Source organism: Crocuta crocuta, unplaced genomic scaffold, assembly GCF_008692635.1.
Source record: "Crocuta crocuta isolate KB4526 unplaced genomic scaffold, BGI_CrCroc_1.0 scaffold44, whole genome shotgun sequence".
Lineage (NCBI taxonomy): Eukaryota > Metazoa > Chordata > Mammalia > Carnivora > Hyaenidae > Crocuta > Crocuta crocuta.
This window is the reverse complement of record NW_027530179.1, coordinates 7,361,703-7,387,553: the sequence shown is the minus strand read 5'-3', so window position 1 is coordinate 7,387,553 and position 25,851 is coordinate 7,361,703. Positions and strand designations below refer to the sequence as shown.

Below are 25,851 nucleotides of genomic sequence, written 5' to 3'. Positions count from 1 at the left end.
GTTTGAAAATTGCCGTAAAGAGAATTGAAATTATACAATAAAAGGTAGGATATTACTAGGCATTCAATTGCAAGAGTGAAGGAAACTTCAGTTCTTTTTAGAGAAACTCATAGCTTTAATATGTTATATAAAACTTTTCCTTCTGTTTAATCTATAAACATCATTTTTGCTATTATGCCTTCCTCTGAGTTAAAATGCAAATTCCTAAACCTTTGTTCGAGCTTCTACTTAATGAAGATTTTTATAAGCAAAATGGTTGACTTCAGGTATGAGTAATTTACTCACTAAGTAATAAACCCTGAAGTTTTACATTGCAGACCATATGTAGAGAACTAGAGTACGTGTTTGGTATGGTATTGGCAGGCAGCAAATGTATGTTATAAACTGAACAAACTGTTTCCTCTCTGAAGTGCATGTGAACCTGAGAACCAGTGTTAAATAGGCCTTGTAACAAATGATACTGTAGTTTAATGAGTATTTCTAAGATGGGTGTGTTGCACTACTGGTAGGATTGAAAGGTAAGGCTGCCAATAAGAAATGACGAAAAGCACTTTTAAGACACGCCAAATGGCATTGCGATGTGAGTGTGGCATGTAATCGTAGATACAAGTGAGAGCAAAATGAACATTTCCTGTTCTCTTCCCCAGTTGTCTTACAAATGAAGCACAGCAGGAAGTTATCGATGTTAATCATATGGCGAGGCTTCTGTTAACAATCTCACTTAGTCTCTTCCAGCCTTTCTAATAGGAGTGCATTTTGCAGTCTTCTAGGATCTCCAGAGTGAAGCTCACCGTGGCCAGGACTGTAACTGGGAGGGATCATGGAGCAGTACACAGCAAACAGCAGTAGTTCCACAGAACAGATTGTTGTGCAAGCTGGACAGATTCAGCAGCAGGTATGGACGTAAAACTGCTTTAAATGGCCCAGCGATGGAGCCGATACTGGCACCACTCAAGTGGGGATTTCAAGGTACCAGATCTTAGGACTAATAGGTCTGGTGACTTGTGCCGAAGTGCTTTTTGAAGATTGGAATTGTTGCCATTTCTCTCGTGTTCCATGCACTCAGGGCTCTGTAGTCCATCCGTGACCACAAAAAATCTTGTTCTCCATGGGAGCCTGGTTTAATACAGAATTGCCCATTTTATTTTACTAAAATGTCTGTCTTCAAAATAGTCTGTTCTCAGACGGAAATTTGGAACTTGGGCTTTTTTTCTGGATTCAGGTTTGTTATTTCTCTTCTTCATTAAGCTAGCCTGTGATCTTTTAAGGCTTCGGCCACCGTGGATACACCAAGATAGTCCACTTCCAAGAAATCCACTGTTCTTTGATTTGATCCGCCACGGTGCTTATTTTGAAAAGCTCTAGATCAGCTTGAAGTTAATATTTAGACAACCACTTGTAGGGATGAGCTCATATTAGAAAGGAATTCCCTGCCAGTTTGTTCCTAATTAAGATAGATTCCTTTCTTGAATTTATACAGAGATTACATTTTCTGATGCTCTGTCCCTGGCTTTATTTTAGTGAAAAGTTTATTTGTATTTCTCCCTTGAAGAAAAGAAAGTTGTTACACATTGATTGGACCCAAGGCCAAGATTGGGAATGTTTTGTCTCCAAAAGGGAACTTAGAGAATAAGAAAAAAATATAAAGTAGGGAGTGCAAAGGCTGTTTTGATCGTGAGCTGTGCCTATCTGATGATCAAAGGCAAGAGCTGACTCTTGATTAAGAGTAATTATTTAAATTCCTTCACTGGCTTTCCTTCCACACAGCTGCTGTGGCTCTGGCAGCTTCTTTCAGCCGCCTTCTTAGGAAAGGGGACTCCACAAAGGGCCCTCTATTCACACCAGGGCCCTGATGGACAAATTCTTGTTCTGTTAGAATTTCCCTTTAGAGATTATAAAACTTAGGTTAAATCACTGAAAATATTGTTTCTAAGGTAATCCAACTGAATAGAAGTAATTTTCACTTTGGGGACATGAGAGCATTGACCAGCATGAAGATGATTTTGGTTCAGAGTGATTGCTTCATTCTTCCTATCTGGTGATTGTATTTAAGTCCCAGAAATTCTTCACTGTAGCTTCAAAGCTGTAAAAAACCTGATAGCTTTGTTGTTGTGAACTCCTCTGAAGAAATAAAAAGAGCATGAAAATAACAATAAGCAGAAGGATCAAATGCTTATTTCTGAGGGGAAGGATTGCATTAAACATTTTTGTGTTAATGATGACAACTATTTTGATGATATGAGTCCTGGAAGTCTGTTTTGAGTTTCACTCTGGGGACAAGGGCTGATATCTTTAATTCTGCAACCCACAACAAGACAGCTTTAGTATAGGGAGTCTGTACAGTTTGAAAGTCCTCTGTTGGCTGGGCCTGTTCAAAGAAGACTCCCTCCCTCTCCCGGAAGAGGTAAGGTGTTCTCATGACTTGAACTATACATTTCCTTCCTGATACATTTCAAGCTCTTCCTGTTCCTGTTCTCAGCAGCAGGGTGGTGTCACTGCTGTCCAGTTGCAGACTGAGGCCCAGGTGGCATCCGCCTCAGGCCAGCAAGTCCAGACCCTCCAGGTAGTGGTGCCCTCTCTGATTCTCTGTAAGCACTGCATGAACTTCTCCTGTCCTCATGTCTGGTGCTCTTTGTGGTAGGGTCTCAAGGAGGAATGGCAAAGTCAACTGCATGTCTTTGATGCTGTTAACTTGTCTTTGAGGCTTATGAGTCCAGTTTCCTCATGTTTCATGCCTAGTCATGTAGGTGACCTCAGTATCCATTTCCTGAAAATTGAATTTGGCTATTGTGTTTCTTTGGGGATACCTGGGAAGGAAATGGTATAAGTGACAGGAAGAAAATTCTTACAAGTGGCATTAGAATCTGTTCAAAGCTCAAGCCCTGTAGCCAGATTGCATAGTAAAATTTTGCAAATTTGGGTTATGATAGCAGAATAGAAAATATCTAGGGTTAGATTGCGCTTTATTTTTATTAAAAGGGCTACTCGGGTGCAGAATAATCATTGTACTTGGCAGGGTTTATCCAATCAGTGAGTCTTGTTAATCTCTTAACTGTTGCCTTTTCACTACCTTTCCTGGGGAAACCATGACCTATTTTATTATTAGATTTGCAAAGATTATCTTATACCTCTTGGTTGGACAGAGGTGGCGTATGCTTTCTAGAAGTCTCAGGTCTTAGAGCCACTATAAGAATTCTTACTTAATGAGTGCAGTTCCATAACATTATATATGGCCAAGTTCAATGTCCTAAATCGGGGGTATATTTTGGCCAATTCCTAGGTAAAAATGAAAAGTAGAAGCATTTAGGTCTTCTCTGTCTGCCCATTACTTTAACATGACTGTATTTTTGAGAAATTGGCAAAATTTGAGTGCCCTGCCTTTTTTCCCTCCAGTGAATGGAAATGATTCAAAGTAGGACCTCGAATGCAGAAGTGGCATCTCATTAGTGCTGCTCAGCACCCTGCAGTTCCCTGGCCCTTACCTCGATCCTCTTTTACGTTACCCTTTCAGCCCCAGCCCCACGCCTACCTCCCGTAGTGTCTGATGATGCCCTGCAGACAGTTCTGAACATACCCTGGGCTGGAAAAGGCTGAGCTTGTAGGTGCTCCCAAACTGTGTTTGAATCTCAGACTTCAGCAGCTTGTTATTCATGCTTTTCATGCTTGCTTCATCTTATTGATATATGAAACAGTATTGTCATTAACCACCTGTGGAATGGGAATGTAACATGCTCTTAACTGTATGGCTTCTTGTCTGATGCATGTGTCCTTGTAGTCATTCATATGTCGTAAACATAGTGGGCTCCTTGGAGTCTCCCAGTGCTTTATCATGTACATGTTTAGCATGTCCGTGAGGGGAGACGTTTAAGATCACGGGTAGCCAGAAAAGTATGAACAGTTGTGCCTTAAAACTTGTGTTTCTTGCTTACGTGGATTTTCTTGAAAAGAAATGGCAACACCTTATGGAAATGATGAAAACTTTTCCTCTAGGCGCCTCATTATTTTGAAGAATCTTAAATACCTGTTTCAGTTATTCACGTAATAAATATTTAGAACAGTCCTTTCTGGAGTATAAGCAAGCATGACTGTAGCAAAGGGAATTTAATTTGATAAGGAAAGGAGAAAACATGAGAGAATCAGATTGTAAAGTCCTTTAAAAAGTAAAGTGGAATCTCAGTGAGCAGTTGATAAAACTTAGGTTGCAGTGTTCCTGAAGATTCTGATGCTTTTGGTGGTGGTGGTGATCGTGAGGAGGGGACCTTAATATCTAATCTATTCATCTAGGGCAGATTGATCTTTTAACCAGTTACTGTTATTTAAACATACTAGCAGTGACATTAAGAATGAATAGTTTAGTCATGAAAAGCCTTATGTTCTGCTACAAATAATTCCTCAAAACAGAGATAGCATCTGAAAGTGAAAGGTTTGGACTTTTAGCTATTGTTTTGAACATTCCATTTCACTTCTAACATGGCTTGTTTTTTGGTTTCCAGAATGCATTCAATTAGTTAGGTATTTCATTATTGGGACTCAGAATGTTACAGAGCATGTATAATGCCTTGACTTCTAGAGTGGTTCATTTACTCTCAAGAGCTTGAAAGTTGGGAGGGTTTTTTGGTACACTTGAGTGTGTAATTCCCATATTCATCACTGCTTCTGTTAAAACTAAAACAACTCTCACAGAGTCCAGTGTGAGGAATTCTACTGCAGAGATTGAAAACTGACCAGAAGATATTTCTAGGCCTTTTCCTAGTGGGCCCTTTTTAAAAACAACCATAGGACTAGAATTCCCAGAGTGAGATTAAGAAGATAAAAGTTGTATATTTCATTTGTGCCTGAGGGACTGTGAGGCAAAAGGGTCTTCTCCATAAGCTTCCAGAGCTGCTTGGTAGCCAGCCTCCTGCAGTCTCTGCTGGGTACTTTGATTTATTCCTTCCAGGTTATTTAGAATGTGTACTCAGCCACCATCACCACCATCAACCTTCCCTCTCATTGCTTCCTCTCCAGCCTTCCCTAGAAACTATTCCTGAATAATTGGTCTCAAAAGGCACATAGTCTGGATGTTTTGATAAGTACTTCTCATGGATTTGGCCTGTATTTGCTGATAAATGCCTTAATATCTATTGAGACTTCCTAAAGATCCTGAATATACTTCATTATATCTGACCTTAAAGTATTCAACTTGGCGTTTAGTCAAAGAGAGAATATTTTTAAAGAAGGTAACTTGAGGACAAGGACTTGAGACTTACTTCCTTAGTGTCTTTCCTACCTTTTCCCCCTCCACCAAGGCCACAGAATAATTCCAGTGATTATCTTTTGGTGAAAACCATTTTGTGTCTTAATGTTATTTCATTGTTCTTATTTTATTTCATTTTAGGTCCAGGGGCAGCCATTAATGGTACAGGTCAGTGGAGGCCAGTTAATCACATCAACTGGTCAGCCCATCATGGTCCAAGCTGTCCCTGGTGGACAAGGTCAAACCATCATGCAAGTACCTGTGTCTGGGACACAGGGTTTGCAGCAGGTGAGTGATGCAAAAAATGTTTGGACAGAATATCAGAATAGAGGTCTTAAAGACAAGGTCGTTAGAAACTGTTAGACATCGATTTTACGTTTGTTTGCCAGCCTACATTCATAGTTAGTCAGTTTTGTACTTTTGTGGTATCTGTGATAATGAAGGAGAGCTCTATAGAAATTGGGCATTTCTGAGAAGGACAACATATTAGGCATGAACTTGAGTCTGTATAAAAAATACAAAAAGATGAGTGTCTAGTTTATTAGAAGTAATGCATTGGTTTGATACTCAGAGCTTCTAGGAACTGAGGGAGGGAATTTACAGTTGGAAATTACAATTGGAAATTGTTGTTTTTGGTCTGAAATGTCATCCTTTCATTTCTTTCCAAGTACTTTATAGTTTGAATTATTTGGCAGGTGATAAAAAAGAAAGTGTTTCAATCCAAACCCATTGCACATACCTAAAGCTATACTTAGAGCAAAATTTATAACCCTTAAATACTTTTATTTTAAAAGAGCTGAAAACTGGGATTTCTTTCATAAAGTTAGGAAAAGAATAAAATGAGCAAAAAAGTAGGTTAAAATTAAAGAAAATTATCAAAAATGTAGGAACGGTAAATAAAAGTGGATTCTTTAAACAGATCAATAAAGTAGGTGAAGCCACTGGAAAGACTGATTCCAAAAAGAAGGGTAAACAAGACATGCAGCTCTGTGGCATCAAATTTTTAAAAACTAGAGAAATTTTTATCAAGTAGGTAAAAATTAAAAAGAGTTTATACCCAATGCTAGAATGTATGTAGAGAAAAGGAAACACTCGTTATTATTGGTAATTTAAAATTCTGAAGGCATCTCGCTATTAAATTCATAAACATAAACCTTTGTTCTTTCTGTCCCACTTCTGAGAATCTTTTGTGTAATAAGAAAAGGATCTTTGTTGGAGGGGGGGAATGGGANAAAAAAAAAAAAAAAAAAAAAAAAAGATTGTGACCTGAATGTCTCTTTCATCAATACGGATAAAGAAATGGCCAAATACATCATACTCCATATATGGAATATTTGTATCCTTATTAAAAAGGATGAACTGTTAGCTGGGGAGGTAGTCAATGTTGAAGTATTTTTAGTAAAAAATAATTTGCTGAGAAATAATGTGATTTCTGTAATAAATAGCCAAACACCTGTGGGTATGTAGATTTGTTTATCTATGTTTCATTTTAACAGTTAAAATGATCACATTAATAATTCAGTTTTTCTTACCACCTTTAATCCCTTCATAATGATTCTTCAGTTTGATGAATCAGGATTTACAAAGTGTATTCAGAGAATTTTCTTTTTGGTTTGCTTTGTTTTTTTTTTTTTTTTTNTTTTTTGTTTTGTTTTTTTTTTTTTTTTTTTTTTTTTTTTTTTGCTTCTATAGGTAAGGTTAACTGTAAATGTATTTGAGTATGATTGCTTTATTTTTCAGTTGAATTCTTAAGGTAATTTCCTTGCAGTGGGGGGATTGCTTGAGCAAAGGGTGAGACCATTTTTAAGGCCATTGGCATATTTTTGCCAGGATAGAGTTGTAGTTAGGATTAAAAATAGTTTCCACATTGCTCCATGCATAAATGTATGAGGCTTTAAATATATTTTGTGATTGTGCTTACCGCAGTTTCATACTGCTGTTTCATTTCTGTCCTTCCTCTCATTGCCTCCTCTCTCAGCCCTCCTTGCCACGCCTTCCTCTCCACTGTCGAATAGAAACTGTGATATACCACCAGGAATAGTGTACTGTGAGTGCAAGTGGCCTGACTTTCATCCCCAAGTCTGCCATTAAACAGGATTTCTGGTCTTGCTCAAGTCATTTGATTCTCCTTGTTCTCATCCAGAAATGCAGTTTATATCAGGTGATTCTTAGGGTTTATTCCAGCTCTAAATTCTGTGGTATTATGGGAGATTTTTTGGTCTTTAAGAGACTTTGAGAGGTTATCTATCTCATTCCATTCCCTCCCAAGTAGGACTATAATCACAGCATCCTGGAGAAATTCTTTTCTATTAACCTGTATAAAGCTCTAGGTACAATTCTGAAGAAGAGTATTTCTTAGCCTTTTTTTGTTTGTTGTTCTGTTGTTTTTTTTTTTAACCTTTGTTTGGATTACATGCTCTATTTTAGAATTCCAGTGAAACCTATACCCCTTAGAAAAGGTGCAGATATCCAGATACATGCTAAATTTGTGTATAATTTTGGGTTAAGATCCCTGGCTTGATAAAGACAGTGGAATCAAAGCAGAGAGGAGGAAAAAAAGGCAAGAACATTGGATGTTGATATATAACAAATACAGTGTAAAATATTCGTGAAGAAGTGGTTTAAGAATGACATAAAAAGAGAAGATCGGTTTCTACTTCATACTATATATAATTAGTAGATTTACAGGCCTAAATGTAAAAAACCCTACTTGGAAACTTTTAGACTTTATTCACTGGAGAATTTTCTGTATGTAGTGGAGGTAGAGCAGTAATTTTTTTAGAGACATAAAACCCAAATTGATTTGCATACTTAAATTTATATACATCTAAATGTAAATAAAAGTAAAAGGATGCAGGTGTGCGGAAGATTGTACATATAGCTGGGTTTGTATCCAACATGCACAAAGAACGTTTATGTATTGATAGGAAAATGACAATCAAGTAGAAAAATGGGCATAGAATATGAATAGATGGTAAAGGAAACCTAATAACTAAAACAGGCATTCCTTGCTATTTGAAACGCAGGTAGGAAATAGATTCAGGTAACTAAATTGTTTACTTATTTATTCACTACTACTTTCTAAGTGCCGATTATGAGCTGAGTATTTGGAAAAGTTAGTTAAGAAGACCTAGGTAGAGGATTCTGGGAAGATGGCAGAGCAAGACATACCAGGAATCTGTCTCCCCGTTTACACGACAGTTGCACTCGCAAAATCTGATATAAACTATTTTGGAACTCTTGATTCTCTTGAAAACTTTTTTACTTGCAGGGCAAGGCATAGACTTATATTGAAGGTAATTTCATTCTGCGTTTAGCACAATGTCAGCTATCCAGTACCCTAGCAGGCAACTGCATACATGTCTTAGAGGAGCTTATGTGCGGCTTAAAGGAGCCAGGGTGAGCAAAATGGGCCTTGTTCTCTAAAATCAGAGATCATTGATTGCCGTTTCTGATCACAGAGGTGAAGACAGAGGCCAGCAAGATACATGGAACCGAAACTGACAGAATTGAGGAGAGAAATAGACAACAACTCTGCAACAAGAGTTGGAGACGTTAGTACCCTCCTCTTAACAATAGGCAGAACAACCAGAAAGAAGATAAGTAGGGAAGTAGAGTACATGAAACAACAGACCAAGTAGATAAGACAAGCATACATAGGATAATCAACAATAGCATAAACATTTTCCTCAAGTGCATATGGGACACCTTCCAGGAGAAACCATATGTCAGGTCACAAATTAAGTCTTAGATAGACTGCATATGAAGTATCTTCTTTGACCATAATGGGATGAAGTTAGAAATCAACAAGAGAAATAAAAGTAGAAAATTCACAAATTCATGGAAATCTAATAGTACACTCTTAAGTAATCAGTGGCTCAAAGGAGAAATTACATGAGAAACTAGAAAATACAGACAAATGAAAACAAAGACACCACGTACCAAAACTCAAAGGACATGGCAAAAACGGTGTTCAGGGGAAATTTATGGCTATCGATGCTTACATTAAAAAATAAGAAAGATTGACTGACAGTCTACAACTAACCTTATAACTTCAGGAATGAGAAGAAGAATGAATTTAACCCAAAGCTGGCCAAAAGAAAGAAAGAGCAGAGATAAATGAAATAATAGGAAAACAGTAGAGAAAACAAATGAGACCAAAAGTTGGTTCTTTGAAAATAACAAAATTGACAAATCTTTAGCTAGATAGACTAAAAAAGAAAAAAAAAATCTCAAATAACTAAAATCAGAAATGAAAGGGAGGGAGGTTCCTGGGTGCTCAGTCAGTTAAGTGTTTGGCTCTTGATTTTGGCTCAGGTCATCATTATCTCACAGTATGTGAGTTCAAGCCCTGCACTGGGCTCTGTGCTGTCAGCATGGAGCCTGCTTGGGATTCTGTCTCTTTCTCTATCCCCTAACCCAGCTGTGCTTTCTCTCTCTCTCTCTCTCTCAAAATAAATAAACTTTTTAAAAAAATTATAAAAAAAGAAACAAAAGTGAGGATGTTATTACTAATTCTATAGAAATGAAAAGATCATAGGAGTATTATGAGCCAGGGAGGAGTTAGCATGGCAGAGTAGTAGGTAGCCGTATGCTTGCGTCATTCCCTCACACACAGCCAGATGAATATCAAACCATTCTGAACACTTAATTCTATCTGATAGCTGAGAGAACTGCACATCTGGAGGGAGAAAAATGGCCACATAATGGAAGTAGAAGCTGCAGAGAGTTGATTTGGGGGAGAAAAGAATTGTGGGTGCCGCAGAGGGGAGGGAGCTCTGAACATTGAGAGAGAAGGAGCAGTATGCAGGGGATTGCATGAGAAAAGCTCTTGCCTAAAACTATTGCCTGGGAAAAGGAGAAGGGCTGGTTATTGCAAGTTTTTGCAAGCAGTGGAGCAGGAAGTCTAAAGTTTTGGAAGTCCACACCATTGTGAGAATCCTGCCTGACAGGCTTAGCAGTGCGTCTGTGGGGAAGGAGGGCAGAGGCCTGTGAGCAGACAGCGTGTTCTGAGGGGCTCCTGGGTTGCACAGGGATCAACAGTTTCCCTTCTTGGAGTGTATTTGGGAGAGATGGCACTACTTCTTTGGACAAAAGAGAAGGTCGGTGCCATTGAGTGGCCACATTAATTAGCATAGCAGCAGAAGCACCTGCTGAAGGCACCTAACCTGGAAGCCACCTTTAGGCTGTGCTTTACCATAAACTCCTAGCATCATGCAGTCGTGCAAGTACAAATTGGCACAAGCCACAGCACGGTGAGACCATCCCTCAGAGGATTAGCATGGGTCTGCACTGTGTCCCTAAACTTTGGAGTTTTGGAATCCAGCTACACACCTGAGATAAATTGGGGGCACCCAAATATGTATATCAGTTAACAAGCAAACTAATTGATGATAATACGATAACAGTAGAGGACTTTTAACACCCCCCCTTTACAGCAATGGACAGATCATCTAAGCAGAAAATCAACAAGGAACCAATGGCTTTGAATGACACACTGGACCAGATGGACTTAACAGATACACACAGAACATTTCATCCTAAAGCAGCAGAATACACATTCTTTTCCAGTGTACTCAAAATGGTCTTCAGAATAGAAAACGTACTGGGTCGCAAATCAGACCTCAAGAAGTACAAAAAGATTAAGATCATACCATGCATATTTTCGGACCACAACACTATAGAACTTGAAAGTCAGCCACAAAAAAATTTGGAAATACCACAAATACTTAGAGGTTAAAGAACATGCTACTAAAGAATAAATGGGTTAACCAGGAAATTAAAGAAGAAATTTAAAAACTACATAGAAGCAAGTGGAAGTAAAAACACAACAGTCCAGAACCTTTAGGATGCAGCAAGAGCAGTCATAAAAGGAAAGTATACAGCAATACAGGCCTATCTCAAGAAGTAAGAAAAGTCTCAAATATACAACCTAACCTTACACCTAAAGGAGTTAGAAAAGAAACAGCAAATAAAGCCTAAAGCCAGCAGAAGAAGGGAAATAATAAAAATTAGAGCAGAAATAAATGCTATAGAAACAAAAAAACCCAGTAGAACAGGTCAACAAAACTAAGAGCTGATTCTTTGAAACAATTAATGAAATTAATAAACCCCTGCCAGATTTCTCAAAAAGAAAAGACAAAGTACCCAAATAAATAAAATCATGAAGGAAAGAGGAGAGAACATAGCCAATACCACAGAAATATAAAAAGTCATAAGAATATTAGGAAAAATTATGCCAATAACCTGGGTAAACTGGAAGAAATGGGTAATTCCTGGAAACATAACAACAACCAAAACTGAAAGAAAAAGAAACAGAAAATTTGAACAGACCCAAAGCCAGCAAAGAAATTGAATCAGTAATCAACAGTCTCCTAACAAACCATAATTCCAGGGCCAAGTGGCTTCCCAGGGAAATTCTACCAGATATTTAAAGAAGAGTCAATACCTCTTCTTCTCAAACTGTTCCAAAAAATAGAAATGAAGGAAAACTTCCAAACTCCTACAAGGCCAGTATTAACCTTGATTCCAAAACCAGACAAAGACCCCATTAAAAAAGAGAATTGCAGGGGCGCCTGGGTGGCTCAGTCGGTTAAGGGTCCGACTTCGGCTCAGGTTATGATCTCACAGTTCGTGGGTTCGAGCCCCACATTGGGCTCTGTGCTGACAGCTAGCTCAGAACCTGGAGCCTGCTTCAGAGTCTGTGTCTCTCTGACCCTCCTCTGCTCACGCTGTTTAGAGCTCTCTCTCAGAAATAAATAAAACATTTAAAAAAAAGAATTGCATGTCAGTATCCCTGATGAATGTGGATGCAAAAATTCTCAACCAAGATAATAGCAAATTGAATCCGATAGTACATTAAAAGAATTATTCACCACGATCAAGTAGGATTTGTGTGCTGCTGAGGTGGTTCAATATTTGCAAATCAATCAATGTGATACACCACATTAACAAAGGATAAGAACCATATGATCTTTTCAATAGATAAAAAAATTTGACAATATACAGCATCCATTCTTGATAAAAACCCTCATAAAGTAGGAATAGAGGGAACATACCTCACCATCATAAAGGTCATGTACAAAAGGCCCACCCAATATGGAAAAATTGAGAGCTTTTCTTCTATGGTCAAGAGCAAGACGGGGATGTCCACTCTCACCATTGTTGTTTAACAGTACTGGAAGTCCTAGCCTCAGCTATCAGACAACAAAAAGAAATAAAAGGCATTCAGATCAGCAAGGAGGAAGTCCAACTTCCAGTATTCACAGACAACATGGTACTCTATGTAGAAAACCCAGAGAGCTCCACCAAAAAAAAATGCTAGAACATGAATTCAGCAAAGCCATAGGATATAAAATCAATGTACAGAAATCTGTTCCATTTCTGTATACCAATAATGAAGTAGCAGAAAGATCAAGAAATTGACTCCATTTACAATTGCACCAAAAGCCATAAGACACCTAGGAATAAACCTAACCAAAGGCCTCTACTCTGAAAACTATAAAATACGAGAGAAATTGAAGAGGACACAAAGAATTGGCAAAACATTCCGTGCTCATGGATTGGAAGAACAAATACTGTTAAAATTTATATACTACCCAAAGCAATCTGCACATGTAATACAATCCCTATCAAAATGCCACCAGCATTTTGCACAGAGCTAGAACAAACAATCTTAAAATTTGTATGGAACCACAAAAAACCAAATAGCCAAAGCAATTTTGATAACCGCAAAGCTGAAGGCATCACAATTCTGGGTTTTACGCTGTATTACAAAGCTGTAATCATCAAGACAGTATGGTGCTGGCACAAAAACAGACAACAGATCAGTGGAACTGAAAAGAAAACCCAGAAATGGACCTACAACTGTACGGTCAACTGCCATCTTCGACAAAGCAGGGAAAACTATCCAGTGGAAACAAGACGGTCTCTTCAAATAGTATTGGAAAAACTGGACAGCAACATGCAGAAGAATGAAACTCGACCACTTTCTTTTTTTTTTTTAATGAAAACTCTACCACTTTCTAACATGATGGACCAAAAAAATTAGAAATGGATGAAAGATCTAAATGTAAGACAGAAAACCATCAAAATCCTGCAGGAGAACACAGGCAGCCATCTCTTTGACCTCAGCCATAGCAGCTTCTAACTAGATAAGTCTCTTGTTGGCAAGGGAAACAAAACCAAAAATGAACTCTCTGAACTTCATGAATATAAAAAGCTTCCGTGCAGCTAAGGAAACCATCAACAAAACTGAAAGGCAACTGATAGAAGGAGAGAAGGTGTTTGCAGATGACATATCGGATAAAGCGTTAGTATCCAAAATCTGTAAAGAACTTAATCAAACTTAACACCCCAAAAATAGATAATCCAGACAAGAAGTGGGCAGAAGACATGAATAGATAATTTTTCAAAGAAGACATCTAGATGGCAAAGAGACACACAAAAAGATGCTCAACGTCACTCATCAGGGAAATGCAAATCAAAACTACAATGAGATAACCTGTCAGAATGGCTAAAATAAAAAACACAAGAAACAATAGGTGTTGGCAGGGATGTGGAGAAAAAGGAACTCTCTTGCACTGTTGGGGGGAATGCATGCAAACTGGTGCAGACACTCCGGAAAACAGAATAGAGGTTCCTCAGAAAGTTAAAAATAGAACCACCCTACAACCTAGCAATTGCACTACTAGGTATATACCCAAAGGATAAAAATGCAGATTTGAAGGGCACATCCATCCTGATGTTTAGAGCAGCATTATCAAGAATAGCCAAACTATAGAAAGAGCCCAAGTGTCCCATCGACTAATGAATGGATAAAGATGTGGTATATGTATATATATATACACAATGGAATGTTACTCAGCCATCAAAAAGAATGAAATCTTGGGGTGCCTGGGTGGCTTGGTTGAGCCCAACTCATGGTTTCAGCTCATGTCATGATCTCCGAGTTCATGGGATTGAGCCCTGCTGTTCGCACAGAGACTGCTTGGGACGCGCTCTCGCTCTCCCCACTCCCACCCTCCTCCCGCCCCCTCCCCCACTTCCACTTTCTCAAAATAAATACACTTTTTAAAAAAGGATGNTTGCAATGACGTAGATGGAACTAGAGTATAAATAGTATATGATTTCATTCATGTGGAATTTAGGAAAACGGATGAACGTAGAGAAAAGAAAAAAAGAAGCAAACCATAAGAGACTCTTAATTACAGAGAACTGAGGGTTGATGGAAGGAGGGTGGGTAGGGGGGTGGGCTAAGTGGGTGATGGCGATTAAGGAGGGCACTGGGGATGAACGCTGAGTGTTATATGTGAATGACAAGTCACTAAATTCTACACGCGAAACCAATTTAACCATATATGTTACCTAACTAGAATTTAAATAAAATCTTAGGGGGAAAAAGTATTATGAGCAACTAAATGCAGTGAATAACCTAAAAGAGTAGACAAATTCCTAGAAACAAAACCTACTCTACCAAGACTCAATTACAAAGAAATAGGAAATCTGAAAAGATCTGAATAGACCCACAATTAGTAAAAGGTCAGAGTTTTGTGAGCTCGAGAGAAACCAAAAATATAGAGCTCTAATTACCAAGGAGTTTCAATCAGTAATCAACAATCTCCCAACAAATAAAAGCACTCATGGCTTCCCTGGTGTATTTTACCAAAAATTTGACAAACTGATACCATTTCTCAAATTTTTTCCTACAATTAGAAAAGAGCACTCAATTCATTCTGTGAGGCTAGCATTATTCTGATTCTAAAACCAAAGACCTTACCAAAAAGAAGTTACAGATCAATATTAATTATGAACATTGATCAAAAATCCTCTCAAAATACTAAAAAACTAAACCCAGAGCATATTAAAAGTCATGCACCATGACCAAATGGGATTTATTCCTAGAGGGAAGAGTGCTTCAACATAGAAAATTGATCAGTGTAATATACTGCCGTAACAGAATGAAGAGGAAAAATCCCTACTCTGTTGAAATTATAACACCCAGATCAAAAACTGTCTGTTGATTGAACGAATGAATGAACTAATGAGAAGGTAAATGAGGGAGCTATGGAGGAAACTTTTGCTCTATACCCTTGGTGGTTGCTTAGGTGTGAACTTGTATATGAAATCCTGGAAATTTTGAGCTGTGGGACCTTCCTAAATGCATTTTTTTTGTTCTTAAAGAAATGTGTACAGTTGCTGTTACATGAAAACAGGATTCAGTGCACCCAATAGTTAAAATGTTACTAGGTTGTTTTTTTTTACTATAAAAAACTTAACAAATATTTTTCAGATTTCTTGTCACATTTATGAAGACACTCCTAATAAGTTAGTCATAGCCATTAAAAAGAGAAATGAAAGAAAACAGATTTGAAAAGCACAGGTTTCCTCTCTGTCATCCAGAATTGCTAGCTGAGGTTTCGCTATTCAAACCCAGGAATCAAATTAGAAATGCGAATTAAATCAAAACTAGTGAACATTAGACAGTACCGGGTATTAGTGAGGGCGTTGGAAAATAGATGTAGGAGGAATATAATCGGACACATGTATTAATTATCTTTTGTTGCAGATAAATCATCCTAAATGTTAGTGATTTAAAGCAACAAATTATTATCTCACAGTTTCTGTGGGTCAGGAATCCTGGCACAGCTTGTCTGGGTCCTCTGACTCTGTGCCTCTCTCGACTCACTGTGGGCTGCAGTCAAAGCGAGATTCATCCAGGGAAGAATCCACTTTAAAGCTCCACTTACCATGGCTCTTTGTGGGCATCAGGTCCTTCCCAACTTTGACCAGAGACACCGGTTCCTGCCATGTGAACCTCTCCATAGGGTAGCACGTGACACAGCAGCTATCATCCCTCAGAGGGAGTGAGGGAGAGTGAGAAACAGCCGGCAAGATGGAAGTCACCATCTTTGTAACTTAATCTCGAAAGTGACGTCCCCCTCCTTTTGCCATGTTCTGTCTGTTAGAAGTGAGTCACTAAGTCCAGCACACTCATGGGGAAGATCACATAGAAGAGTGATTACCACAAGGCAGCTGGAAACCAGTTAGAGGCTACCTACTAAACACCTATCTCCCTCAACACAGGAATCCTACTTTTTTAAATACTTCAGAAACTCATAATATTTACACAGGATATGCATTCATTGATTTTTTTCTTGTAAAATAAAATTTGTAAAAATAAAATTGTTGGAGAAAATCCCAAATTAAAGAGGAATGTATGAATAAATCACTGTATAATTATTTAATGTGATACTTGACAATTAAAACGAGTGAACTAGTTCTGGGGCTCGGCTGGCTGGCTCAGTCGGAAGAGCATGTGACCCTTGATCTCAGGGTCGTGAGTTCGAGCCCCATGTTGGGTGTCGAGATTCCTTAAAAATAAATAAATAAGTACTTTAAAAAAATGAGTGAACCAGTTAATTGGCTACATTTTGAAAACGATGACTGATGGAAGCAAATTGTAGGAAGATACAGCATGTTACTATTTATGTGAAACTTACAAACGTAGAAGAGTACCATATGTTTTTATGGATATACATGTGTAAAACGTTCTGTAAGGATGATCACATTTTAATGCAGTGAATAACTTTTAGATGGGAAGGGAATGTTAAATGAAGCAACTTGTTAAATCTGAGTGGTGACTGCATGGGTTTCTAAGGTGATAGTCTTGATTTTTCTGTATGTTTAAAGCTTTTGAATATACATATTTCATAGACTCCCACTTGGAAAAATTGGGAATAACTTGATTGTTTTTTAACATCTTAGTTTAAAAGACATTCAACAGACAAAACCAAAGAAAACCATGTGCTAAATGCCTATCTTGCAGTTTCAACGGTCATCAACACATCATCAGTCTTCTGGTTGTGTCTGTACTCCCTTACTTCCTCAAGGATTGTTCTGAATATATATAATACTATTTCATCTATAAGAAATACTTGAGAATATATTTTTAAATGAATATGCTTTAACAAGACACATAACCATGCAGACATGGTTCTATATCGTCTTTTTTAAAGCTGACTTTGACTCCTTGAGAACAATCCTGTATCTAAACAGCCAGAATTCCCCCGTTGTTTCATAAATGGCAAACAACTGGTGTCTAATTTATAACAGAGAGCCGAACAAGATTCTCTTCTCTTCTTCCCAGCCTTTCTTGCTTTCTAGAGGAACTTGGAGAGCTATTACTCCAGGATGAAAAGAGGCCAGCGGCCAGCAGGGCGCTAACCTTTCTTTGTGTTCTCTCGCACAGATACAGTTGGTCCCGCCTGGACAGATCCAGATCCAGGGTGGGCAGGCCGTGCAGGTGCAAGGCCAGCAGGGCCAGGCCCAACAGATCATCATCCAGCAGCCCCAGACGGCAGTCACTGCTGGCCAGACCCAGGTAACTCCATTCTCTCCGTCAACGCGGGGGCACAGACGACTTGGAAGGGCCAGACAGCTGAGCCAAATAGTTCACAGGGAGTCAGTAAAAATGGGGACGGAAACCGTCACAGATGCTCTCTTCTCTTCTCTTTCTCTTCTCTTCTCTTCTCTTCTCTTCTCTTCTCTTCTCTTCTCTTCTCTTCTCTTCTCTTCTCTTCTCTTCTTGTCTTTTTTTAAAAAAGAAGGGGTCCTTTGTTAAACTCTCCTGATTTATTTCCTTCAGACCCAGCAGCAGATTGCTGTCCAGGGGCAGCAGGTGGCTCAGACTGCTGAAGGCCAGACCATTGTCTATCAGCCAGTTAATGCAGACGGCACCATTCTGCAGCAAGGTAAGCAGCATCTGCACTTTCAGAGCACTTGGGAGAGCATATCTTTCCCGTCCTTGGAGCAAATGACTACTTCAGAAATTTTATGGTGCTCTCTACCTAACGTAGTTTTGAACAACAAAAATGTTTTCTAGCTCTCCATTGGTGGTTGTTTTCTTCTCATTGATATGTGACCAGCGATGGTAACATTTGTAGGAGTTCCTACAGTGGTTGTTAAAAAGACTGGTCCTGGGGATTATAGAAGCTTTTGATCCTTTCTGGGGAAAAAACAATGTTTCTAAGTGGTAGATTGGAAAGAGAGGGTTTCATAGTTGGTAGTGGAAGAAATAGATCAGAGGTCAAGTTGGTATGTAGTGTTTTTGCTACTTACGGTTTTTTTCTTTTCTCCCTGGCTCACTTTATTAGTTTTTGCCCAAAAGACCTACATGCCTACTGTGCTTACTTTACTAAGAAAAGAAATTTTCTGGGGCACCTGGGTGGCTCAGTCGATGAAGCATCCGACTTTGACTCTGGTCATGATCTCATGACTTGTGAGTTCGAGCCCCACATCAGGCTCTGTACTGACAGCTCAGAGCCGGGAGCCTGCTTCTGTGTCTCCCTTTCTCTGCCTCTTCCCTGCTCACACACTGTCTCTTTCTCTCTCTGAAAAATAAACAAACAATTAAAATTTTGAAAAAAAATGTTTTCCCAAGGAGCCTCTAAATCTATTCAGGGAGACATGCATGTGACTAAACACAGTGCAAAGCCTTTATAGAGCTATGTTCTAGGACTAGATAATGCCTAAATACAGGAGCCATGACCTCTGGCTTGGGAGGAGAATGAACTTGAGAGAAGAGGAGGTGGCTCAAACTGAACTTGAGAGCTTTGGGAAGCATCTATCAGGTCATTAAACCTAGAAGGGACATGTCAGAGTCTAGGACTAAACATCTGACTTGTAATGGGAATTTAGCAGTGTACAAGATCCAGTGAGTGCAGGAGGTATGCTCTCCTGTGACTCAAGAGAAGGCCCGAACCGGATTGAGCCCGGGCCAGAGCTCAAACTGAAAATGGTGAGCTAAATCCTTAAGTGGTGCTGGTGATAGTGTGGGAGCATGGAGTGCTTGGTTTAATTTTTAAGTTTTAGTTTTGCAGCAGGTTCGGCCATTGTCAGCTTAGGATAAACACATTAGAAATTTATAAAATCTCCATCCTGAGGCAGATCGTTCATATATACAAAAACAGTGAGTGTAGCACAAGTCAGACCTCCTCGCAGAAGGGAAGGCCTCCAAACTGTCTCACCGGCCATTGAAAACCATTACTGGAATACCCAGGGGGAAGTACCCATTTCAAGAAAAATTTTATCAGAACTGGAACCCAGACAGTTACCAGAATATCTAAGATCATGATTACTTGGATTCCGTACAGCAGAGCGGGCAGAGAGTGGGAGAGTGCTGCTCCTCCCCTTGTGCTGTTAGGGTATTTCTCCAGGGTAAGTAAGTGTGTGCCAGGTAGAAGAGGGACTAACTGTGTTCCCTTCTTTCTGTGTGCCTGTTTTTTGTTTGTTTTGTGTTTTATTTTCTTAAAGTCACAGTCCCTGTTTCAGGCATGATCACCATCCCAGCAGCCAGTTTGGCAGGAGCACAGATTGTCCAGACAGGAGCCAACACCAACACCACCAGCAGCGGACAGGGGACTGTCACTGTGACACTACCAGTGGCAGGCAATGTGGTCAATTCAGGAGGGATGGTCATGGTAAGAAAACTGATTATTCACCTCGCTGTTCTTCCGTCATTTATCTTTCCATTTGTCTCTTTGTCATTGAAAAGTTTTTTGAACTTGCACTTTGATGTCTCTCATAAAGCTTGTTGATGATGCTGACTGCTTAGGATTGAATTGATCCTTAAGGCACTTTCACAAGAAACATTACAATGACTATAATTCATTCTGAGCACCTACTTTGTCCTGGGGACTATTCCAGGTGCTGGAGATACAGCAGAGGATAAACAGAAATAACTACTTTTGTGTAACCTTCAGAATTCAAATAATGAAGGCATAGACTATTGACTTTTGGAAAGTGGAGAATACATTGCCCCCAGTGAGGGAAATAACAAGTAAACTCAAAATTAGATTGTAATCAGTAAAGAAACCAAAAATACATGATGAAGATAGGGAAGGAGAAATGAGTAGTGGTGTGAGTGAAAGCTAAATCCTCCTGTCCTAATAGGATGTCAATTACACGGTACCTAAAATGGGTAAATTAAGAATGAGTAGTAGAAGCCTGCAGAGAGATGGAGGAAGCTACCAGAAGAAACCACACACATCCGTCAAAGTCGTTATAGTTCGGAAGGGAGTAGGGCATGGGAACCTGTTCCTGGTTTCCTCAGGCATTTAGTACAGTGTTTTTAGTTTTAGTTTGTTTAGAAAAATTAGGATTTAATTATATACTAAGTTAAGTCATTAATTAAATTATTTCTGTAACTGTGGGCATTTGGTAGCTCTTGGCCAATCTCTCCATGCCTACTTAACCTTTTACTGTTTCATTCTCTGTAATTACTATTCCTGACCATTAGATGGCAGCAGACATTTCGAGAAAATGGCACCATAGGTGGACAAGAATCTGGACATAGTCATGTCCTTGTCAAGTGTGGCTGACACTGGGCTCCCTATGACAGAATCATCTGGAATGTTTAAAATGCAGACCTTTTAGTGGAAATGTTCTCCAAGAATCTGCATTTAAGTGCTGTATAAAAGCTACTCTTCATAGCATTTAGAAAAAATTTAACAGGGACCAAGAAACGGTTTCCTATGTCTGTACTACATGCCACTGTTTAATAAGCTGTGGTTTTCTCTTCACACAGATGGTGCCTGGTGCTGGCTCTGTGCCTGCTATCCAAAGAATCCCTCTCCCTGGGGCAGAGATGCTGGAAGAAGAGCCTCTCTATGTGAATGCCAAACAGTACCACCGTATACTGAAGAGGAGGCAAGCCCGGGCTAAACTAGAGGCCGAAGGGAAAATCCCAAAGGAAAGAAGGGTGTGTATAACACTGGGAGGGAGAAGGAAGAGAAAGGGCAGGGTTTTCCCTTTGAAATTACCTTTTATATGGTTTGTTTCCTTGAGTACTTTGCAAACAAAAGTAAATAGCTGTGATCTTTTGTAAAAGTTAGCATGTGTCATTGCTCTGTGTGGCTGCAAGTAGATTAATAAAACAGTAACAGTGGGTTAAGTAAGAATTAATTATTTCCTTACAGAAATTTAGTCCAGAGAGAAATTGCCCTGGGCCCATAGCAAATTTCCATAGTCATTCCTCACTACGCCCTCTCTTCCTTTTTCACTGTTGTGATACACTTAGTGTGCTAGTACTAGTCCAGGATGACTGCTTGGACTACAGCCTAGGAGCAAAGGGAACCAGAAAGGTACTCTCATTTTTTATTTTTTGTTTGTTTATTTTGAGAGAAGGAGAAGGGGGGATTTTAAGCAGGCTCCACGCCCAGCATGGAACCCAGTGTGGGCCTACATCCCGTGACCATGAGACCATGACTTGAGCTGAAACCAAGAGTCAGACGCTCAACTGACTGAGCCACCCAGGAGCCCTGTGGAAAGGCACTCTTTTTAAAGGAAATTTTGAAGAAGCTCCACACATCTCATTAGCCAAAACTTAATTACGTGGCCACAATTAACTGTGAATAAGGTCAGGAAATGCAGTCTTTCTACTGAACAGCCATTTGGTCTGTTATTGAAGTGTGTATGGGGAGGTGTAGGTAGTGATCGTTGCTACGCCTTTGGGGAATTGTTTATTTATCATTCATGCAGCATTCACACTTTTATGACAGTTAATCTATAGTTTGCTGCTGCCTAGTGTTTCCTCCAAAGCTTCCTCCATAATTCAAGGTCATAATTGCCCGGTGACTCTCATGGCAGCTGTCCTGAACTTCGGAGGATAGAATGTGTGCATTAGGTAATTATGCTCATTCCAACTAGTACCTTTATTTCTCTTGTTTTAGAAATACCTCCATGAGTCTCGGCACCGTCACGCCATGGCTCGGAAGCGGGGTGAAGGTGGGCGGTTTTTCTCTCCAAAGGAAAAGGATAGTCCCCATATGCAGGTAAGCAGATTATACATTTCATTCTTCTCTTTTACCTTGGATTTTCTTGGGAGGACCATTCACAGTGTCTTCTTGTTATTTTCACATCAGAGACTAATTACATGTTCTACATTGAATGCCACATTGTGTCTCTTAGATTCTCTTTTGCCTTAGAGCACTAAAGGTGTTTAAACCAGTAGTCTTTTTTCTCCTGATCTTTGAGGATTATTACTATTAATTCCTTCTTGCAATTCTCATTTTCCTTGGTTTTAAAAGAATAAGTTTTATTGCCTCTTAGTGTAGTAGCACAGCCACCAGCAACTAACACTTAACTGCTATGTGCCAGCCATTACATTAAGCACTTGTATAAGCAGTTTTTATTTCATTGAATCTTTTAGAGCAACCTCAAGCCCCATGAGGTGAGAATTCTTATTTCCATTTTACAGCTGAATCTGAGGTTGAGAGAGGTTAAGTAGTTTGCCCAAGGTAAAATACTTAATAAAATGGTGCACCTGAAATTCAAAGGCAATATAATTCCAGAACTTAATTTGTAACTGATGTATTACATCTGATTCCACTGATTGTATCTCCTCGGCATTTCTGAATCAGTATATATAAAATAGAACTCTTGATTTTTATTTTGTTTTTTATCCCTAAAGCAGTTACTCTTCTCAGTAGGTCACATGTCCATCCACCTAGTTGCTAAAGCTTGAATTGTCCAATTCTTCAAAAAGTCCTCTTGGTTTTACCTCTAAACTATTACCTGAATCAATTAACTTTTTTTTTCCTTTCCAACTGCTGTCAGCGTTGAGAAATCCTCTCTTCTTTTGCTTCAGTTAATATAACAGCTACCTGCTGGTCTCCTCCCTTCTTTTGACCTTGTGCCCTTCTGGTCCATTCTTTACATCTTTGTGTGGTCTTAAAATGGGTGTCATCTCCCATCACTTCCCTGCTTGAATGCCTTCTACCTTCTGCCGTTTCCCATTTGCACTTGGAATAAAATCCAAAGTGCATACCACGGCCAAAAAAGGTGCTTGCATGGTCCAGCTTCACACCTTCTGCACTTGATCTTTATGCTCTCGCTGTACAGTTCACTGGTCTGCCTCCTGCCATAGGAACTTTGTCTTGAAAATAGCTAATCTGTAAAACATTTCATTCCTATCATTTGTTTTTTTGTATTTTTAGTGTTTATTTATTTTTCAGAGAGGGAAGTAGAGAGCAAGCAGGGGAGGGGCAGAAATCAGGGGAGACAGAATCCCAAGCAGGCTCTATGTCGTCAGCACAGAGACCAATGCAGGGCTCCAACTCACAAACCGTGACATCATGACCTGAGCCAAAGCCAAGAGTCAGCCGTCTAACTAAGCGAGCCATCCAGGCGCCCCTTCACTCCCATCTTGCATGACTGTCTCTTTCTTACCTTTTAGGTCTTGGTTTAAATCTGAGACTGGATCCAGGGAAGGTTTCTTCTGCCCTGTTATTTTTTCATGTCTTCCTTTTCTTTTGAGCATCATTGTAATTGACTTATTTGTGTAGTTGTCTCGTTCACTAGACTGTAAGCTGTGTAGAGAGTCAAGGTGAGGTTTCTCCTCCATTGTATTGATTGGACTTGGCATAATGCCCAATTACACTTGGTAAATGTTTGTCGAATTAATGGATTGCCCCCACCCAGACCCCATTTCCAGACACTTTATTCTGTGTGACCATCACATCCTACCTGCATTGTTGCCAAATTGGTCTTTGTAAAGTAGTGCTTTTTTAAGCATGTCAATCCCCTGCTCAAGGATGCATGCTGGCTTTCATTTCTTACTGCATCAGATCCCAAACTGTTTCTGTATTTCTTCCAAGCAACTTGGCCTCATCACCCCTTTCAGTGTCAGACTGGGAGTCCTCAGTATTTCCACACATGAGCACAGACTCCTCCTTCAGCGCTGCTAATTCCTACTTGCAGTCTGAGAGCTCCTTCTTCCTCCTCTTTAGTTCATGCAGTGTATGGATGTAGAGTGCCATCTAGAGACATTATGCCAGGAACTCTCCCGATTCTGTGTACTAGCGGTAAGACCTTGGTCAAGTTTCTTAGCCTCTTTTGTCCTAGTTCCTTCACCTGTAAATTAGGATGCTGTTGATACTTCATAGCGCTGTTGTAGAGAGTACATGCAGTCTATTACATTGGGTGCCTACTTAGCACATCCCCTCGTGATGGTGAGGGCTCCGTAAATGCTGGTTATTTTTCTTACTCATTTTTCCAGACCCCGCTACAGTCCTACTACCTCCAGAAATCTTTCAGCTTTTTCTTAGATCACGGCAGTTGAAGCGTCAGCGCCTTGGCGTGCAGGAACTGAAGGTGGTTACTGTGGAGTGTTGCAAAAAGCCTCCAAGGACTGATCCTTGTCTTAACACTGCAGCTTTAAAGTGGGGGGCGGAAGGCAGAATTTAGTTAAGGTTAAATGGGAGCCAAGAGATTGGGGTATCATACCTAGCTGGGCTGCCGACTTTATCATTCTAGTCCAGGCAAGTCACTTACCTGTCCAGGCTTCAGGTTTAGCTACAAAATGAGTGTGCTAAAATAAATAGATTCCAGTGTCCTTTCCAGCCCTGCTAAGTGCTTAGTCTTTAAATACAATGATCAGAAAATCTAGGCACAAAAATAGAGCATGACATGGTTTCCTCTTGGCCACCTAAGGACCCTTAAGCCTGAAGGGTAAAGCACAGTACACATTCTCTTAGGAACGAGATACTGTCAACTCTGGTGTGCTTGGAAGTGGATCACCAGGCCACAGTTAACAGTCCTTTTATACAAGGTTTATTATCTCTTCTTTCCTATTACAGCTGCATTTTATTTTATAAAAATTTTTTAAATGTTTTATTTATTTTTGAGATAGTGACAGAGCATGAGCAGGGGAGGGGCAGAGAGAGAGGGAGACACAGCATCTAAAGCAGGCTCTAGTCTCAACTGTCAGCACTGAGCCCAATGTGGGGCTTGAACCCAGGAACCATGAGATCATGACCTGAGCCGAAGTCGGACACTGAACCGACCGAGCCACCCAGGAGCCCTGGAGCTGCATTTTAGTCCATATATGTAGACTTAGATGTATTAGGGGCCTCTGGTTTACTTCGCGAAGTTTTTATATATTCCCATGATGATCAGGAGTGAGAGCCATGAGTTCCCTGTTGCTTTCACAAAGGACTTTAATCACTGTTATGCTTTGTCTCTAGGATCCAAACCAAGCAGATGAAGAAGCAATGACACAGATCATCCGAGTGTCCTAACCTCAGGCCCCGTGAGGGAGCAGATCAAGGTCATGTTCCTCGCCACTGTTTCCCACCGTTCCAGGAAATTGATCACCTCTTCCGATGGGACACTGACGATTATGTTCTGCCCTTTTCTACAGGACAGAAACCACTTAGTTTTTAATAAGTGGCTCAGTATTATAATTGCAGCGAGGTCTGGCAAATTGAAGTCGCAAGCCTTTGTCAGGGCCTATTTCAGACTGTTGATGACATTGACATTTCATGGATTAGGATGATGCAAGGGACCCGTGCATATAAGTGCACACACAACACTTAATGTCAGCTAGTGAAGCCAGCCAGCCATTTTAGCGGAGGAGAACCTTCCCCAGCAGGACTGCAGTCAGGGAAGCTGAAGTCCACGCCTTCCCATGGAACTGAAGCAGCATCCGTCCCTCTGATGGGGGATCTCAGGCTGACTAACCGAATGGACACTTTGTATTCAGAGGCGGCTTCCAGGCAAGGAAGTTCCCTCTCATGATATGGAAACAATAAATTCTCTGAGATACATTCATCTAA

The 25,851-nt window shown here is 39.8% G+C and overlaps 1 protein-coding gene across 6 annotated transcripts; it reads left to right on the top strand.

The window, feature by feature from the left end:
• NFYA (nuclear transcription factor Y subunit alpha) lies at positions 1 to 25,851 on the top strand. Of its 6 annotated transcripts, none has more exons than XM_077764993.1 (10): positions 1 to 44; positions 763 to 895; positions 2,483 to 2,566; positions 5,378 to 5,524; positions 17,487 to 17,618; positions 17,883 to 17,988; positions 19,550 to 19,716; positions 20,823 to 20,996; positions 21,967 to 22,068; positions 25,261 to 25,851. In XM_077764993.1, the coding sequence occupies exons 2-10, from the start codon at positions 821 to 823 to the stop codon at positions 25,312 to 25,314; spliced, it is 1,041 nt and encodes a 346-aa protein (XP_077621119.1). In that variant the 5' UTR covers positions 1 to 44; positions 763 to 820; the 3' UTR covers positions 25,315 to 25,851. The 6 variants fall into 6 exon arrangements, with proteins under 6 accessions (XP_077621119.1, XP_077621120.1, XP_077621121.1 ...); XM_077764994.1 differs by having other exon boundaries at positions 2,480 to 2,563; XM_077764995.1 differs by having other exon boundaries at positions 2,480 to 2,566; positions 19,568 to 19,716.

What these genes read in the sequence shown, in the direction of transcription:
- NFYA (XM_077764992.1), top strand. Translation starts at nt 821, where the DNA reads ATGGAGCAGTACACAGCAAACAGCAGTAGTTCCACAGAACAGATTGTT. An exon ending in CTGGACAGATTCAGCAGCAG is followed by an intron (nt 896 to 2,479) that starts GTATGGACGTAA and finishes TCCTGTTCTCAG; the next exon opens with CAGCAGGGTGGTGTCACTGC. An exon ending in AAGTCCAGACCCTCCAGGTA is followed by an intron (nt 2,567 to 5,377) that starts GTGGTGCCCTCT and finishes ATTTCATTTTAG; the next exon opens with GTCCAGGGGCAGCCATTAAT.